The sequence below is a fragment of the Limanda limanda genome, chromosome 4 (genome assembly GCF_963576545.1).
Source record: "Limanda limanda chromosome 4, fLimLim1.1, whole genome shotgun sequence".
Taxonomy (NCBI): domain Eukaryota; kingdom Metazoa; phylum Chordata; class Actinopteri; order Pleuronectiformes; family Pleuronectidae; genus Limanda; species Limanda limanda.
In genome coordinates this window covers 8,940,823-8,956,698 of record NC_083639.1, presented here as the reverse complement: position 1 = coordinate 8,956,698, position 15,876 = coordinate 8,940,823, and the positions used below count along the sequence as shown (strand labels likewise).

The 15,876-nt window shown below is 40.9% G+C and overlaps 2 protein-coding genes across 2 annotated transcripts; both read left to right on the top strand.

Moving 5' to 3' along the window:
* Positions 1 to 351: 351 nt before the first annotated feature.
* LOC133000318 (MICOS complex subunit Mic10-like) lies at positions 352 to 5,330 on the top strand. The gene is made up of 4 exons (XM_061070216.1): positions 352 to 428; positions 4,801 to 4,848; positions 4,945 to 5,054; positions 5,155 to 5,330. The coding sequence occupies exons 1-4, from the start codon at positions 368 to 370 to the stop codon at positions 5,161 to 5,163; spliced, it is 228 nt and encodes a 75-aa protein (XP_060926199.1). The 5' UTR covers positions 352 to 367; the 3' UTR covers positions 5,164 to 5,330.
* Positions 5,331 to 9,050: 3,720 nt separating this feature from the next.
* nbl1 (NBL1, DAN family BMP antagonist) lies at positions 9,051 to 14,789 on the top strand. The gene is made up of 4 exons (XM_061070621.1): positions 9,051 to 9,116; positions 10,786 to 10,966; positions 12,440 to 12,551; positions 14,280 to 14,789. The coding sequence occupies exons 2-4, from the start codon at positions 10,794 to 10,796 to the stop codon at positions 14,565 to 14,567; spliced, it is 573 nt and encodes a 190-aa protein (XP_060926604.1). The 5' UTR covers positions 9,051 to 9,116; positions 10,786 to 10,793; the 3' UTR covers positions 14,568 to 14,789.
* Positions 14,790 to 15,876: the final 1,087 nt, after the last annotated feature.

The following is a 15,876-nucleotide window of genomic DNA, read 5'->3' as shown; positions in this document are numbered from 1 at the left end:
GCATATATTTTACATATAAATAAATATATATATATATATATATTATTTGTAGTTGGCAAAACACATAACTTATATCCAGAATATGTTGTACTCCAAACAGAACAATGCAGTAAGTTAGTGGTAATACATCTGTGTATATGTATATGTACTGTATTTCCTCACAAAAAAGTAATTATCACCACAGAAAGAGACGTTAACTTTCTCCAGAAATTTGTTTATATATCAGCTGAATTTGAAGAAAGGGAATAAACTGAGCAGTGACTGAAGGTGTTTTATTATCTGAGGATGAAGGCGCCTGCAGGAAGTGTTCACGTCACGTCCTGCTGCTCTCGCGATATTTGACGGAGCTGATTTCCCGGCAGAAAAGATGGCAGGAGAACAGGGACGGAAATGGGATCGCTGCCTCGCAGATACAGCTGTGAAAACAGGTGAATTACCTTCACTGCATGTCATGTGATAATGTAACACTGTCCCCAGGGTCTGACCTCCCTTGACCCCCGGGCTGCAGACTGTGGTTCAGGTCCAGGCTGCAGTAGAGGTCATTCTCTGATGGAGATCCGTGTGACCGAGCTGAGACACTTTACTGAGGTCAATATGTCCGCTGAATGGATTCGACTGCGAGTTTCGTTTATTACAGAGGAAAAGTCTGATGTTGAAAGACCACGTGGCCTCGGGATTGGTGTAATAGTGTCCTCTCTCTCAGTTTTTGAGCAGCGGGGGGGGGACACATGCGTCAGTGTCTCTGTCTGTCTTATCTCACTCCTCTCATTACATCACCCACAAGCCTAAATCAATATTTTACATTTTAAAGGCAGCAGGGAGAAAAACGCTCCTGAGTTCATCGTGTTCCAGCCCATCAAAACTAAAGCCTCGCTCAGTGGGTTTCTCAGGGGTGTCAAAATAAAATACCAGGAACATGTGGTTTTGGCGGAGACTGTCAGAGGTTGAGTCTCCACTCGGGCTGCATCCACGCCGAGCTACATGAATCTGACAGTACCATTCACCACATCAGTGTTTTCAGGTTTGATCCTATGCAACGTACAAACAAGCCTGAACCCTTGGGTATTTATATGAGAAATAGAAAAAACATGCGTATCAGCCAACATAAGATGAGGAGTGTGGTTGGACTCTGAATCTCAATTTTCACCCCATTTACAACCCACTATAAAAGGTGCAATTGGACAGAGCCTGATCACATGAAAGTACAGGTATAAATAGGATCAGATTGGCCAAACAACCCCTGGAGGTTGTCACTATCAGATTGTGAACGCATTGAAGTGTAAATGCAAATACGTCCGCAATCCACAAACTGTTCCTAACCAGGAGGAATGTGCAGCCGATGAACACATGATGCAGCCCTCTCCTCAATCCTTAAATTTTCCAAGACACCTGTTAATGCATCGAGGCCGACACAGCATCACAGATGGCTGCCATCTCCTTCTGTCTTCTTCTGTCTTTTCTTTTTTTGTAATTGGTTTTTGGACCCATGCAAATGAGAGAGGGCTCTAACCTGAGCTGGACAGGGCGATCAGATCACAGGGCGAGACACTCATTATACCAAGTGTAAATTTAATCAGCCTAAAGTCATATCTGGATACAAAACACATTAAGTAAACAATCATCCCGCAATATATTGTTATTGTTTACATATAGATATGTTACCACTGATAAAATGAGCATAAAATAGTGACTTACAGTTATCTTGTCCTCATAAGATTTCTTGTTTACCAAGCAAATGACATTCCAAAATCATGTCAGTCAAAATGAACATAAATACATCTATGTCTAGAATTAGAGGTGACAGATAGTTTTCCTCAGAACTTTACTGCCACACACTCTGTGACGGTTACATCATTGCTATAAAACAAAAATAGACATGTACCCTTTAGACTGTTTAAAGAAAACTACATTTCAAATGCTCTATTTCCATATATCATTTGTTACTGAACACACTAGCATGACGTGAAGTGAACAAACACTCTACAGCTCTGTTCAGCTAATAAAGTATATATTTACAATTATATTGTGACTTTGCTAGATTTGGCCAATTATCAGAATAAAGAGAAGCAGGGAGAGAGGAGAAACTAACTAATATCAAAGCAGATCATCGGTCTCTCTCTGTGTTGTTTGGGATCAAGTTAATCAATAGTATTTGGTTCAGTCCAGTACTGAAGCACTCGAAATGCTCAGACTGGTAAACTGTCTGTACCAGAAGACACCAGTGAAGTCAGCGCTGGCTCAGTGAAATATTTCTTGCTGGAAGGAAAAACATCTGTATTGTGGCGTCTCTTTGAGCTCGGTGTAGCGAATTGCCAGCTGTACCAACGTGTCTGTTAGTCATAGAAACTCAGCTGCATATGCTAACCTGGCGTGTTTAAAAAGTACATTTTTTTGGTTAGTCAAAACTTAATATGATGATTCAGGAACACAATCTCTGGCCTACTTTGTGTCGCATTGTGTGAGTGTATCAATAACGCCTTTAGCCTACTTGTATATATTTAGAACCACAGATTTTGTGGTCAATCTCTTGGATATTCTACAAAGGAGAAGCGCTGTGCTTATAAAGGAAGCTCAGGATTTTACACAGTAGCCAACTGGCCAATGATAAAAGTGAAGAAACCACGAGGGAAGTCAAATCCAACTTCTTTTAGCAAAGGGAACGAGAAACCAATTGCATGTGGATGGACGCTACACAGGGAAACAATCAGTAACATCCTCTTCAGAGGAGGAAAAAACAGTGTTTATTGGAAACATGGTATTTATATGAGGAACTAGGGTGAGAGGCGAGTAATAATTGAAGTACAACTCAGCACAGTCTCATTGGTTTGAGCTGATAATGGTGATGTTGAAAGGTCTGCATTTAACTTTAACTCAAAAGAGCAGAACATATTTCTCAGTAAAAACTGAACCAGCCAAGCCGATTGTCCCTCACAATTACATGTATTTACGTTTGCACTTCAAAAATAATATTGTAAATAATTCTGTACAGTGTTTTTCTTCCTACATATACACGTTTCCATCCCTGTGCCCTGTATATGCTTTGTATTAACAAGACCAAGACTCCACAGCAACATTGGAGACTTTGTGAGGCTTTACTTTGATGAAGTGGTGTTTTGAATTCAATATTAACTTGCTCACAGTAACAATGTTACCATGCTGATGTGTAGCGACTTTAAATTTCACCATGTTAACAAGTACAGTACATTAGCATGCTATCATTAGCTTTTTAACCATAACCATCAGCTGAGTTTGATGTGAATGACGTTAGTTTTGCGAGTCAGTAATAAGAACCTAAAGTAAATAGTTGTTTGGATTATTTCACTTAAAGAAAGCCCAAATACCTCATTGTGACAAAACACATCAAAATCTAAATCAGTGCACTGCACCTTCAAGTTGTTGAGACATTTCAGTCTGCAGCCGAGCGGTCGACTTAAAGTACAAAAAATGGAAAATTAACTTGAAAGTAGAGCTTTGCAATTAAAACCACCATGTTGATTTAGTGCAATGTCTTAGTAATGTTTGGTGAGATTATTTATTTCATTACAGCTCAGCTCAACAGTCGCCCCTCCAAGCAGAGTTTTACAAAGTAATGTGCTTTCACAATCATTTAAAAAAACAATGTTGAGGAGAAAAAAAGGCCAGCAGTATAATTCACTAACTCGTGATGATCGCAAGTGAATGTGTCATTGATGCCATTCGCAGAAACCGCGGTAATGAGAGAAATAACAATGCAGTTAACCGGCTCTGGATCTGTCCACAGAACTTATTGTGCGTTCTCAGGCCTGTGGGTTATACAATCACTCTACTCCAGCACAAATGTTTTTGTTATAATCCATCCCCCTTGGAGATGTCCAGACGAAGGGAAATTATGCCAAAATGAGATGTTGATCTACCCTCACATTTTGCCAGTGCTTTTTACTGTATTTCACTCAGTGGAAAAACCGTAGGTTTCAAAAATGCTCTGGCTGGAGAGCAAAGACAGAGGGAGGCTGTAACAGAATGAGAAACTCAACTTGAACTGAATGTTTTCTCGACAAGGATGCAGAGGACAGTGATTTTCTTTTTTTTTTGTCGACGTGTCGTGATAACGAGGACGCACAGGAGCTTTTGTGGTCCTGTATGACATGTGTAGATTTTGTAATAGGAAACAGTTTGAAGGTTCTGGTTCAGGCAAAGAGGTCATGCTGCATAGCTCTGAATCCAATTAAGACTCGGAGGGGCCCAAATACTTGTTTTTATGTGTTTTCTGTGCTGGCTGGTGTGCTGTTGGGTGCGGTATGGCCTGCAGCGAGGTGAAGTTAAGCACACAAACACATTCCACCTCCAGATCCCGCTCTGGTCGCAGCACTCCTAACAACCCAGGCAACTTCTGTGCCTCTGACTAACCTTTTACTCGACCACGGTGTCAAGACATCACTTAACCTGCGTGTATGTGCACGTGTTTACCCATTACCTCCCCTGCCCTCTGCCTCATGAATACTGACCTGGCTCCTTTTTAACTCCGTTCCCCCTTTCTCGCACCCCTTCAACGGTTTCTTCCTCTCTTGGACGTTTGAGCTCTCGCTGCTTTTTCTCTCCCTCCCTTTCCCTAATGAGCAATGTCATACTAACTTTGCTGCTATTTACCAACTCGAAAATGTAATAGCGGCCCCCCCTGCGGACCTCATTACAACAGATTTACATCTATGCCAGTTTACATCCTGATTCAGACGTGATCCCATTACCTGAGTATTTAAGTCAAATCATTAGTACGTGTATTTTTGATCTAGTTACTCATACTTTGTTGCTTCCTCCCTGCAGTTACTGGCCTTGGTGTGGGCATCGTGTTCTCCGTCCTTTTCTTTAAACGTAAGTGATCTTTATCAAGTTAACCCAGTAAATCAATGTTCTTTTCTTTAAAGATTTGTATTTAAAAATTCCATATTTTCTTCCCCCCTCTGGTAGGTCGGACGTGGCCTGTGTCATTGGGTTCAGGTCTGGGACTGGGCATGGGATATGCCAACTGCCAGCATGAGTTCAGGTCACCGTACCTGATTCACGGACGTGTGGTTAAGGTGAGCGCCGGGGTGAGATGAGTCGTTTTGTTTGAGGTTGATGACACTCTGACCTGTCATGACACATGATTTCTGTGTGTGTTTGCATGTTAATCCTCAGGACCAGTAATGAAGGACTAAAGAAGATGAGGATTTACCACAGAGTCGCTCATCTGTTTTTCTGTTGTCTTTGTTTTCTGTGCTGTTCCTTTCTGCCATGGCGCTGGTGTCCAAGGATGCACGTGTTTGTAACAAAAGAGTAGTCAATGTATTTAATAAAGTCATTATGGAAAACTCTGTCTGTCTCAGTCTCTGTTTTTTCTGTGTGCGTGTTTAAGAAGGAAAAAAATGTGGTTTTGGGGGTGGGAGTAAATTTTGTGTGTTAATGAGCTGGGAGACTTGAACTCCTGCTGTTTTGGAATGAGGGCCAGGTTCAGCATCTGCAGCCCGGAGAGTGGGAGGATGAAAACTCGCACACAAAGATGGAATTAAGGAAAATACAGTATGTGAAGGAAATATCGGAAATTACAAACATGCTGGATTAATGAAGCGCTTTATTTCGTCAAAACACATTGCATGTCTTATTAGGGGTTCAGTGTCTTGCTCAAGGACACTAAGATACTTCCTATTGCTATGAAAAAACTGCTTTCTGATTTATAGATTCACTTTTTTGATATCAAGAAAGAAAGCTCTTAGACCATAAGGATAGTGTAGGTCTTGTAATGTGGTCCTGTTTTCAGACGAGTGTGTTTCTGTGACCGTAACTGTTCTCGTCACTGGGAGTTTGAAAATCGCATCTTCATATCAGCAGGAATCTCTTACATCCTGTGTATTCATTGGCTGAGGTTGTTTTGAGTGTGATTGATCACTTATGTATGATTTCATGGGTCTGCTTGGAGAGAAGAGGGATTGTGTGCGTACATGCGCACATGTTTATCCAGCCCCCCTGGTGAAGCACAATCCATGGAATGCAGAGGAATGCCATTTCTGGACTGGAGCTCGGTGTTATTACTAACAGGTGAGTTCTTCACTTTGCATGTCTGAACATTACGCATGTTGTACGCGTTCACATCAAAGTAATAAATCCACCGTTGCATGCCCACTCTGCTACACACTCACATTTTCCCTCCCTCCGTCGCAGGAAAGGTTTTCTTAGCAATGTTAAGTATAAGCACATACAGTACATTCCTGCACACAACAGATCTAAACCCACTTCAGTGTGTTCAAAGGCCTGTTTTCTTCAGCGCTGGGTGTAGTGCGGTGCTTTAGACACAGAGTAACCCTGTCAGAAATTAAGCCGTGTCACTCATCCCCTGTCCATTAAAATATTTGTTTGCAAGTGAAGCGTGAAACAGATAGGGGGGCTTATGAAGTCCAGCCAGGCTGAACACCTGTGAGCAAGGGAGCACTGACGGGATGAAGTGTAGGAATGGGATGTATGTGTGTGTGTGTGTGTTAGTGTGTGTGTGTGAGGGTGATGGGGGATGAGAGGGGAACTGCTTGGTCACACAGGTGAGGTGTATCAGGACAGCTAAACCCATCGTCTGTACCTGTCTGTGCCTGTCTGAAAAATGTCTCCACGATGATTTACAATAACCGATCGAATAACTTTATCCAGTCCTTTTTATTTATCTAATGGGGAAGAACTGGTTAACCAGTGCTGGTGAATGTCATGAAATAAAAGGTGAGACGTGCACGTGTGCTGCTGCATGACTCCAGGCTCAAACTGCTGCAGCTGATTTACTTTTAAAAGACAATGAGGCCAATGGGGATGGAATTCAAATAAGCAGATTTAGTGCTTTATTACTTTCCATGACATCAATTTCCAGGCACTGGCGCTTAACATTGTGTTTAGCTATATAATTTTCAGATGAAAATTCTCTTTGTTCCACTACAGGACATTCAAAGCTGGAGTTAATAAAATACTTAATACCTTTTTTGCAGTTTATATATTACCTATGAAACATCACGAGGCCCTGCGGCATCATGCAGCATCATGCAGCATTCATACAATAATAATAAACTTTTTTACAATTACTAGGTGCCTTTCAAGTTTAAAACATATAATTGAAGGTGAACAATAGAAAACAAATGTCTTTTGAAGATCTAACAGCAATAGAGCTCTACAAAAATAAAATATAATTTGAAATGAGAAAAGAGTAAAAAGATCAAATAAAACATTGTAATATGGTTGAAATAGTAAGATCAGAACCTGAAGAAAACACACGGGGAAACAATGTGCCTTTGAGAAAGTTTTAAAAGAGGAGAATTTGTCAGGTGGATCTCCTCAGGGAGAGTTTTCCTCAGAGTTGGAGCTCTGACAGAAAAGGACCCGTTACCTCGGGTCCACAGCCAGGACTGTGGAATGATGAGTAAAGGGCCTTCACTGAGGATCTCAGGTCACAACCGGTCACATGTGGTGTCAAAAGATCTAAAATGTGATTAGGTGAGCAAGCCTTAAAAGTCAGAAATAAACTCTTAAAATCAGTTCTACAATTTACTGGAAGCCAGTGAAGAGAAGCTAAAATCAGAGACTTGGTACAAACACTAGTGAAGTGTAGACAAGTACTTACTATATGGAAGATAAAATTATAGGTTATGGAGGCAATTTGTTTTGAATTAAGAGCAAAGTCAACGCTGGTCTTTCTGCGATTTAATTTGGCTTCTGCAGATGGACTCACACAACGTCACATATAAGCCAAAGGAAGAAGGAACAGAAGTGATTTTGACCCGTTAGTTGGGTCTTTAGCTCATCTCATCTCATCCTGTACATGGACGTGCAGTGAAGTGCTGGTGCTTACACAAGTGAGTCATGGAAAGATTGTAAAGAGTACAGTGTCGGATGAAAGGACCATTTTATCCCTTTAAGATAAGGGATAAGAAATAAATAATATGAAGCTTATGCATTTCTAATACAAGGTAAAGGTCATGCAGGGGATTATCCCCTTTAAAGACTTTTGGACCCCAATGTGTGTATTTCTTTTCCCCCTGGAGGATTCAAACACTCATTTCTCCAATCATTCCTCCTTTGAGGTACAGTCGAGAGCTTTTGAACCATGAAAATACACGGACATGTATGATTTGCGCATCAAAAGGCAGGTTTATCCCCCAAATTCCTATTTCAATCATATTTAACAAACGGATCCGGCTCACATGGCAGCGAGAGCAGGGAACACACTGCCTTCCAGCGACTCCTGCTCCTCCAGAGTCTGTCAAACATATTTTGGGGCCTTAATGAAACCAAGGTGTCATCAGCATATGGTCGGAGTAACCTGCTCTTCATATTACTACAGACTACTAAAGGTGCTTTTCATGTGCCTATGGAGAGAGGAGTGTGGCTCAGAGCAGGCATCCACATCTGTTTCCCACTTGTACCGGATTACTACACCGCTTTATTACCGTTTCACTTTTAAAATCTGAAAACCTAGGATGTCAAGGCTGGACCAGAAGTGTCCCACAGGACCGTGAGTGCTCACCCTATCTGTCTCATCTCCTTGGATTTGCATATTTGTCCAGTAAATCTGATCTGTGGTCTCGGCTCGCTCCTACTTGGGGAAACTTTTGAAACCGACCCAACACTTTCCCTCCCTCCCTCCCCCCTTCCCTCCGTGCCTTCATCCCTCCCTCCGCGTTTTCTCCCGTCCAGAAACGGCGCAGCAGGACCCCGGAGTGTCACAGGGCTGCACCGCTGCCTCACCCCTCGCTCCGGAGCTTCACCACCAAACACAACAACCTGGAAACTTGTGTTGTTTCTTCTTCTTACTTACTTGGGAATTTAGGTGAGTGGGGGGGAAACAAAGGAGAGGGACGCTCAGAGCTGATGGACCCGGAGATGAGATAGAGCCCATCTCTCCATCCTTCCCCGCGGCAGCGTTCACCAGGACGGAGGAACGGTTCTTTATTCTTTCCGGATGATGTAACTTTCGTATGACACACGGAGCCGCTGACTTGTGCTCAGAGTTTCCTTTGATCCCCGGAGTCCGGAGGTTGTCCGACCAGCAGCCCGACCCCTGCCTTCTCCAGCCCCGCGTCAGGGCTCAGCTCAGCGGGACGTTGCTCGGTGATCAACCGGCTGTTCCTCCGGTGAGTGTCTCCAGCGGGACCACTGCTGGGCCTCGGAAAATACTTTTTGACTTTGGAAAGTAACGCCATATACTTCACTATCTGCAATCTAACACGTTAAATCAGGTACTTTTCTCCTTTTGAAGCTGTTTAAACTTTCACTTTTTAAAATGTTTGTTTGAGCTGCTCCCACATTGAAGAACGAGAACTCGAGGAAAGTTTTGACTTTATTTAAATTGTAAATAAATTATATTTCATTGATATAGATTAAGGAAAAAGAAAAAAGGCAGAAGAAGACATCCTCCCTTTTTGCTGAGACGTTCACTGTAACTTTTACTTTACGTTACATTACTCTAAACTGGTCTGCTATACGACTCTACACTATTAAAATTGAATTGGCTCCAAATTTAGATAAAACATTTTTTAGGCACAAATTTCAATAGTCAACTAAACACTGAGTTCTGACTGTGAAATAATTAAGGAAATTATATTTTCTTGACATACATGACGAAATAAAGTCGATTAATGAACATGACAAAAAGGCCAGAGGAAGAAGAAGCTTTAAGCCAAACAGACGTTCACTTGAACTTCTACAGTTTGTTACTTTACGTTATGTTAGTGGAGACTGGTCCATTATAAGAGACTATGTTAAAATGTAATGGACTAAAAAATTCTGAAAACAACCAAGTTGCTTAGCCTTTTCTGTAGTAAACTTAAAATGACTGTTACAGCTGCTCCCACATCAGAATCTTATTTCAATGCTAATGAAAACTTGTCCATTCAAGAAACTACACGATTAAAACTGAATTGGTTCAAAATTGTGAAAAAAAAAAAAATCTTACATTTTTAGAAGTCAACATTTTATTGCCACACTTATTTAAAATACTTCTAACGTTTTAGGTATAATCTTTCTATTGTATGCATTACTCTAACAATTTTAACTGCTCCCTGAGACTTAATTCCACATGAAGAAAGAAAAGAAATTATAATTTTCACCATTGTGACTGAAATCTTAGCCTGAACTTTTGAGAGTTCATTTGAAGCGTGTCCAAAAGAGAAGAGAAAGAAAGAAGAGAAGTCGTATGTATATTCATGAAAGCAGGTCCTGCCCCCTCACAGCGGTGTGCCCCGGCAGCCCCTCCATGTTTTAAATCTTCAGCGTGGCCCAGATGGCTCTGCCGATTCTCTGCCGACAAGGTCAGGTTACTTGTGTCAGACACATATGGAAGTGCTGAAAAGTGCGTAAAGAAGTCAACCTGGGTGACCACTGGCCACTTTTTTTTTCATAAGCAGCAGGAGAAAAGAATTTAGGAGGTTGTAAATGACGTGACTGGGTAAGGCATTTTTAAAGATGATGTGGAAGAGAGCACTGGGATGCCTTGGTTTTACATTCAGGTGTTTGGAGCACCTCTCCCTACTTCATCTTATTGTCTCTATTAATCATTCAAATGAGACAAATCTGATAACCGGACACAATATGAATCCCATTGGGCCTCTGGTTTTTCAAGCTGCTAAATACCAGGAAGTTTTCAATCCACTATAGAAGGCATATTGAAAGTTCACATTTCATGTTATATATTCAAACAGAAGAAGTCCGAGCACATCAGAGGACGTGTAGAAACATTGTGTGATTTTGTCTGGTACCAGGTTTAACAGGGTGGTAACGCTGAGGGTTTTTCTGCCCCTGTAGGTTCAGTCATGTGGCAGAGGATTCAGATTTGCTGCGCACTGTTTGCACTGTATTCAGCGGCACCGCCTGCACACATCAACCGCCTGGCGTTGTTCCCTGACAAGAGCGCCTGGTGCGAAGCCAAGAACATCACACAGATAGTCGGGCACACGGGATGTCAGCCTCGCTCTATTCAAAACAGGTCAGGATGAAGGCCCTCTCTGTCCCTCTGTCCCTGTCTCTCAGTGCAGCTGGAGAGAAGAGGGAGAGCAATGTGGAAATGTCAATAAGTTTGATTCTCAGTGATTCAGTTCAGTTTGAAGGACACAATGGAGATTGGTCCTGATGAAAAAAATATTGAGGTACTTTACTTCAAGCAGCTCATAAAAGTGATCTTACACATTGAGAGTTATTTACCATAATCCCACACATACAACAGTAGCTACAGTAACAGTTTAGATTCTTGTATTTTCCCTGGTTTCCTTAAAGTTACACAGTTAAGTCTTAGTATCTTAAAAGGCCTCTTAAATCTGCTGCTCATATCGTTTAGCTGTTCCAGAGCTCAGGTTGAGGTCAAGTGGGGATCGAGCTCTTGCTGTAATGACACCTCAGCTTTGGATTCAGTGTAATGATACTGTCTCAGTTTTTAAAATCCTGTCTTTAAATTAGTTTATATAGATTTAGCTTCTTGTCTTAGATTAACTGTAGTTGACTGCATAACACAGCTCTGTGTTTTTAAAGCTTGATTATAAACATTTTAAGTAAGTATCATTTAAGCTGTATTGTATTTTGATGTTGTGTTCATATCTGCCTCTGTTTTTTTCATGCTGCCTCCATGCACTGGTAAGCACTCTCTGCCCTTTGCTCAAAAAGTGCTGTCGATGAAATAATAATTATTATTATCACAGAGTATTAAAATAATGACACTTATGTGTGACAGATGATCCATTGATGTATATCTAAAAAAACGAATTACTAACAACAACACATACTGTAAACATGTTCCAAAATTAATGTAAGAATTAGCAGCCTCTATAGGTGGAAAACTGCATTTAAAAAATCTAAATAAGGATGGAAAACTGCAGTGTTTATCTCTGATAGTTATTGGGATACTTTTGAAATATGAAGAATTCTAAACATAGTTTAGTGTATTTGCAACAGAAGCAGCTCTTCTTGTTCAGGAAGATGCAGATCATGGGTTATAAAACCCTACAGTCACATGTGTTTCAGTTCAGGGAGTGGGACGAAACAATCTATAGACTTTGTTTTTTCTCTACATGCAAAACCACTCAATTGCAGAACAGAAATAATGGCTACAGCGGGCGCTGTTACTCAGTAAAGTTGGCGTAGTATTGCTTTAAAGGTCAAGGCTGGCGATGTTAGTATTTTTTCTTATTGTCAACAAATCCCATGAAAAGAACCAAACTAACTACACGTTATTTTACTTTCTGACCTAGTATGCGATCGTTTGATTTCTACTTGAAATGTGAATTGTAATGTAACAGTATCGCAGTTGGAGATGAACATTAACCCCAGTGAATTTGTGTTGGTTTACATTTTTTTGGTTTGTTTTTTTGCTCACATACAAGCATGATCTCTCTGGCCATGCAGTTGAATGAAACATGTCGTGTGTGGAGGCCCAATAAAATGATGCTCTCTCTCCTCCTCGTTGCAGAGCTTGTCTGGGCCAGTGCTTCAGTTACAGTGTTCCCAACACGTTCCCTCAGTCGACCGAGTCTCTGGTGCACTGTGACTCCTGCATGCCTGCTCAGACACAGTGGGAAGTGGTAAGAGTTATTGCACATTAGCTCATGTGGCAAGCGCACACCAACACTGACTCGTCAAACTCACACATAAACCGCAGGTTTCCAGCGTGAAAAATGGCAAGCATGTGCTGTTCACTAGCAAATAAAAAGGAGAGGAAAAAAAACATAAACCCAGGATGTCTGTGGTTCTTCATTAGTTGGAGTCTGAATCACATGGGTTTATTGTCCCTTTAAGCCAGAGGAATTCCAGTCCTGTGATAACAACAGTTTTGTGGTTTAGTGTATGTAGTTTCGAAAGCTGACAGGTAGACTGGGCGGGCGGGACCACAGGTGAGGCCTCCTCATGTTTCAGAGCTAAATATTGAATCTAGAGCCCACAGCCATTACTTTATTAGTTGTCTTGCTATTTTTGTTGCATGCAGGAGGCCCGAGAAAATGCATCCACAGTCTCCTCTTACTTCTAATTAGCTGGAACTGGATGTTTATCTCCCTGGTCGTGACTGCTGCTGCAGGACTTTAAACAAAAATGGAGTTAGAAACAACACAAAGCCAGCTCTCATGAAGGGGGACTCGGCTTCGTGCTGCTCTGGCACTTGATCTTGATAAAACTGCTGAATGATACTTTTCTGTGGAAAACACAGTGAGGTGAAGTTGTGTGAGGTCCGGAGAAACAGTTGAGCTTGTACAACACAGAGATTTACACAGAGAGCGGGTTGTTCGTGATCTGTTTATCATAGGGTGAATTTGGTTCATCTGAGACATTTTCTGCAATTTTGACTTCTACTACGTATTCTTAAATCTGTTTTACATATTGGATCAACATACCTTTCTGTGATCATTAAATAATTTTCTTACCACACCAGAAGAAAGAATGGAGATATCATACTCAGAGGAGACAAGACACAGCTTTCAGTGTTCCTTGTGCCAAAAAATAAAAATTGCCAATCTTGGACAGGTCCCTTTGTAATCTTATATTCGGCTTGCTTTATGCATGACAAGCTCAATATAACCAATTTATTAAAATCATTATGACAAATGAATAAGAAAATGTATAGTATTCATAGAAATGTCAATAATTCATATTAACAAGAAAAGTCATATTTTATTTAATAAAGAACCGTATCTTACATAAAAGTAACTATAATATACCTTCAAAACATTCTATTAAAGGTGAATCACATTTTTTAAAAATACCTTAAAATTCAACAACAAGCTAAAATAACAATAACATATTATTCATGCAATCATTTCTATTGGGGAACCATCATCATCTTAATCGATCAGCCTGAGTAAAAGTTGTGTTGCAGAGATTTTGTAACAGGAAGTAAACAGACTGGAGCGTAGGTGTCCATCATCACCCAATGTCCCAGATTACCTGAATTCGCCCTATTTGTGTATTGACTTTTGTGCTATCAACATAATCAGACAACACAAACTGAAATAAAAACATGATGGCAGGAGGACCAAAAACAAATTGACATCATTAAAACTGTATGGAAAAATGTAAGATTAAGACAGAGAGCGAATAAAGTTCAATTCGTGTTAGGATAAAGTTCAGATACAGAATAAACAAGGCCACTGAGAGGAGATTGGTTTGACCAAACCCAGTAGACTACGGTTTGGTACCTTTAGACCGGGAGCAGAGGCATTCAGCTCTGTGTGTGTGTGTGTGTGTGTGTGTGTGTGTGTGTGTGTGTGTGTGTGTGTGTGTGTGTGTGTGTGTGTGTGTGTGTGTGTGTGTGAGAACAGGTGACTCTGGAGTGCCCTGACAGTGAGGACTCCCCTCATGTTGACAAGCTGGTGGAGAGGATCTTCCACTGCAGCTGCCAGTCCTGCAGTAAGGAGGGCGCCCAGGAGGGAGCAGTGATGCAGCTGTACCCAGCAGACAACGGCCTGGACGCTCCAACTTTACCCGACACCCTCAGCGGGGCTCATCCTCACCCTCACCCACTGCCCCACTCAGACACACACTCTCATAAGCATGCTCACCCACACACAGACCATCACTCACTACCACACTCCTCAGACGGAGGGTAGGTCTGTCGTCTGTCTCACTTCCTCTCTTCCGCCTTCTCTCCTCCACACTGCATCCTTTGTACCAGTTTGTAGTATTGTAAAGGCACCTTCAAAATAAGACTTCCCTTTGTGTTAAAGAAATGACACACACACGCTCACACAGTCAACTTATCTGATTACACACTCTTGTATATAAACTCATGCAAACACACCAGCTTACGCAATTTTTTTTGTTTGCTGATTAACACGTGTGCATTCGTGCATCAAGACACGACTTTAGTATGTTCGTCAGTTGTAGTCTTATAACTTTTAATCTGCTTTGAATGCAATAAATTCTGTTGTTGTGATAACAGCCTTTGTGTGCCTTTGTGGATTTATACAACTATTGAGCTTGATTTCTTACAGGAAATGTATTTGGACACAAAAAAGGGGAAATAAACACAGATTCCTTTCTCTAATTTCCTCAAAATTAAGTCGTCTTTACGACCGTGCTTTGTAAATTCAGGCCATGAGACATGATCTTGTTTTCTTCCAACAACAAAACTCAGAGTAACAACAGACTTTTAATAGATGTTGTTGCCACTTACTGAAGCGCAGAAGAGCTGCAAGATGGGAAGAGAAACTGCTGCTCGCCGCTTCATTGGCCTGAATCGGACGATACGGAGCCAAAGAGTTTGATGAGATGTGATGGGACGCCACAGAGAAAGTATTCCCCAGATACTTTCACTCGTTTAGGATTTTGTTCATGGTTTGTCTACTTTAATGTTTACAAGTCTGTCCTAAAACAATCCTCACATTCCCATATGTATAGTTGCTAGTAACTGAGTGAGATGATCAGGGACAACATCCACAGTCCTCGTTCTGTGAACGGAAGCATTTCAACAGTTCAATGGTGTTTTACTAAGTTTCAGTCTTTTTAGTGTAAAATATCTACAGATATTGTTTAGTTGCAGAGTGACGGTAACAGAAATTTGGGGGCTGATACAGGTGTCGTGGAGTAAATAAATTCTCGTACCAATATATTGGCAAATTGACATCTTTAAAAAATTGCTGAAGATTTCTTAAATGTTGTTATCAAACTCTTATGACAAGGAAATGGTATTTAGCCTTGTATCATAGATGCATTTAAATATGTAATAAGAAAAAAACACTATCAAAACAAAAGTTTTTCACATTGGCAAACGAAAATGCAGATCTGATATGTTATTGAAATAGCAGGCTCAAGTATCGTATAGTTTATGTGGAAGAGGTGTAGTTTGTTTCTATATTAAAGGTAGAAAACAGTGTTCAATTGCTGCAAATAATTATGAAATAAAGTTGTCAAACTCAT

Bases quoted from the DNA above. Each gene is read 5' to 3' on its own strand.
- LOC133000318 (XM_061070216.1), top strand. From the start codon at position 368: ATGGCAGGAGAACAGGGACGGAAATGGGATCGCTGCCTCGCAGATACA. The intron at 429-4,800 runs GTGAATTACCTT...TCCTCCCTGCAG, and splicing joins AGATACAGCTGTGAAAACAG to TTACTGGCCTTGGTGTGGGC. The intron at 4,849-4,944 runs GTAAGTGATCTT...CCCCTCTGGTAG, and splicing joins CTCCGTCCTTTTCTTTAAAC to GTCGGACGTGGCCTGTGTCA.
- nbl1 (XM_061070621.1), top strand. From the start codon at position 10,794: ATGTGGCAGAGGATTCAGATTTGCTGCGCACTGTTTGCACTGTATTCA. The intron at 10,967-12,439 runs GTCAGGATGAAG...TCCTCGTTGCAG, and splicing joins CCTCGCTCTATTCAAAACAG to AGCTTGTCTGGGCCAGTGCT. The intron at 12,552-14,279 runs GTAAGAGTTATT...GTGTGAGAACAG, and splicing joins CTCAGACACAGTGGGAAGTG to GTGACTCTGGAGTGCCCTGA.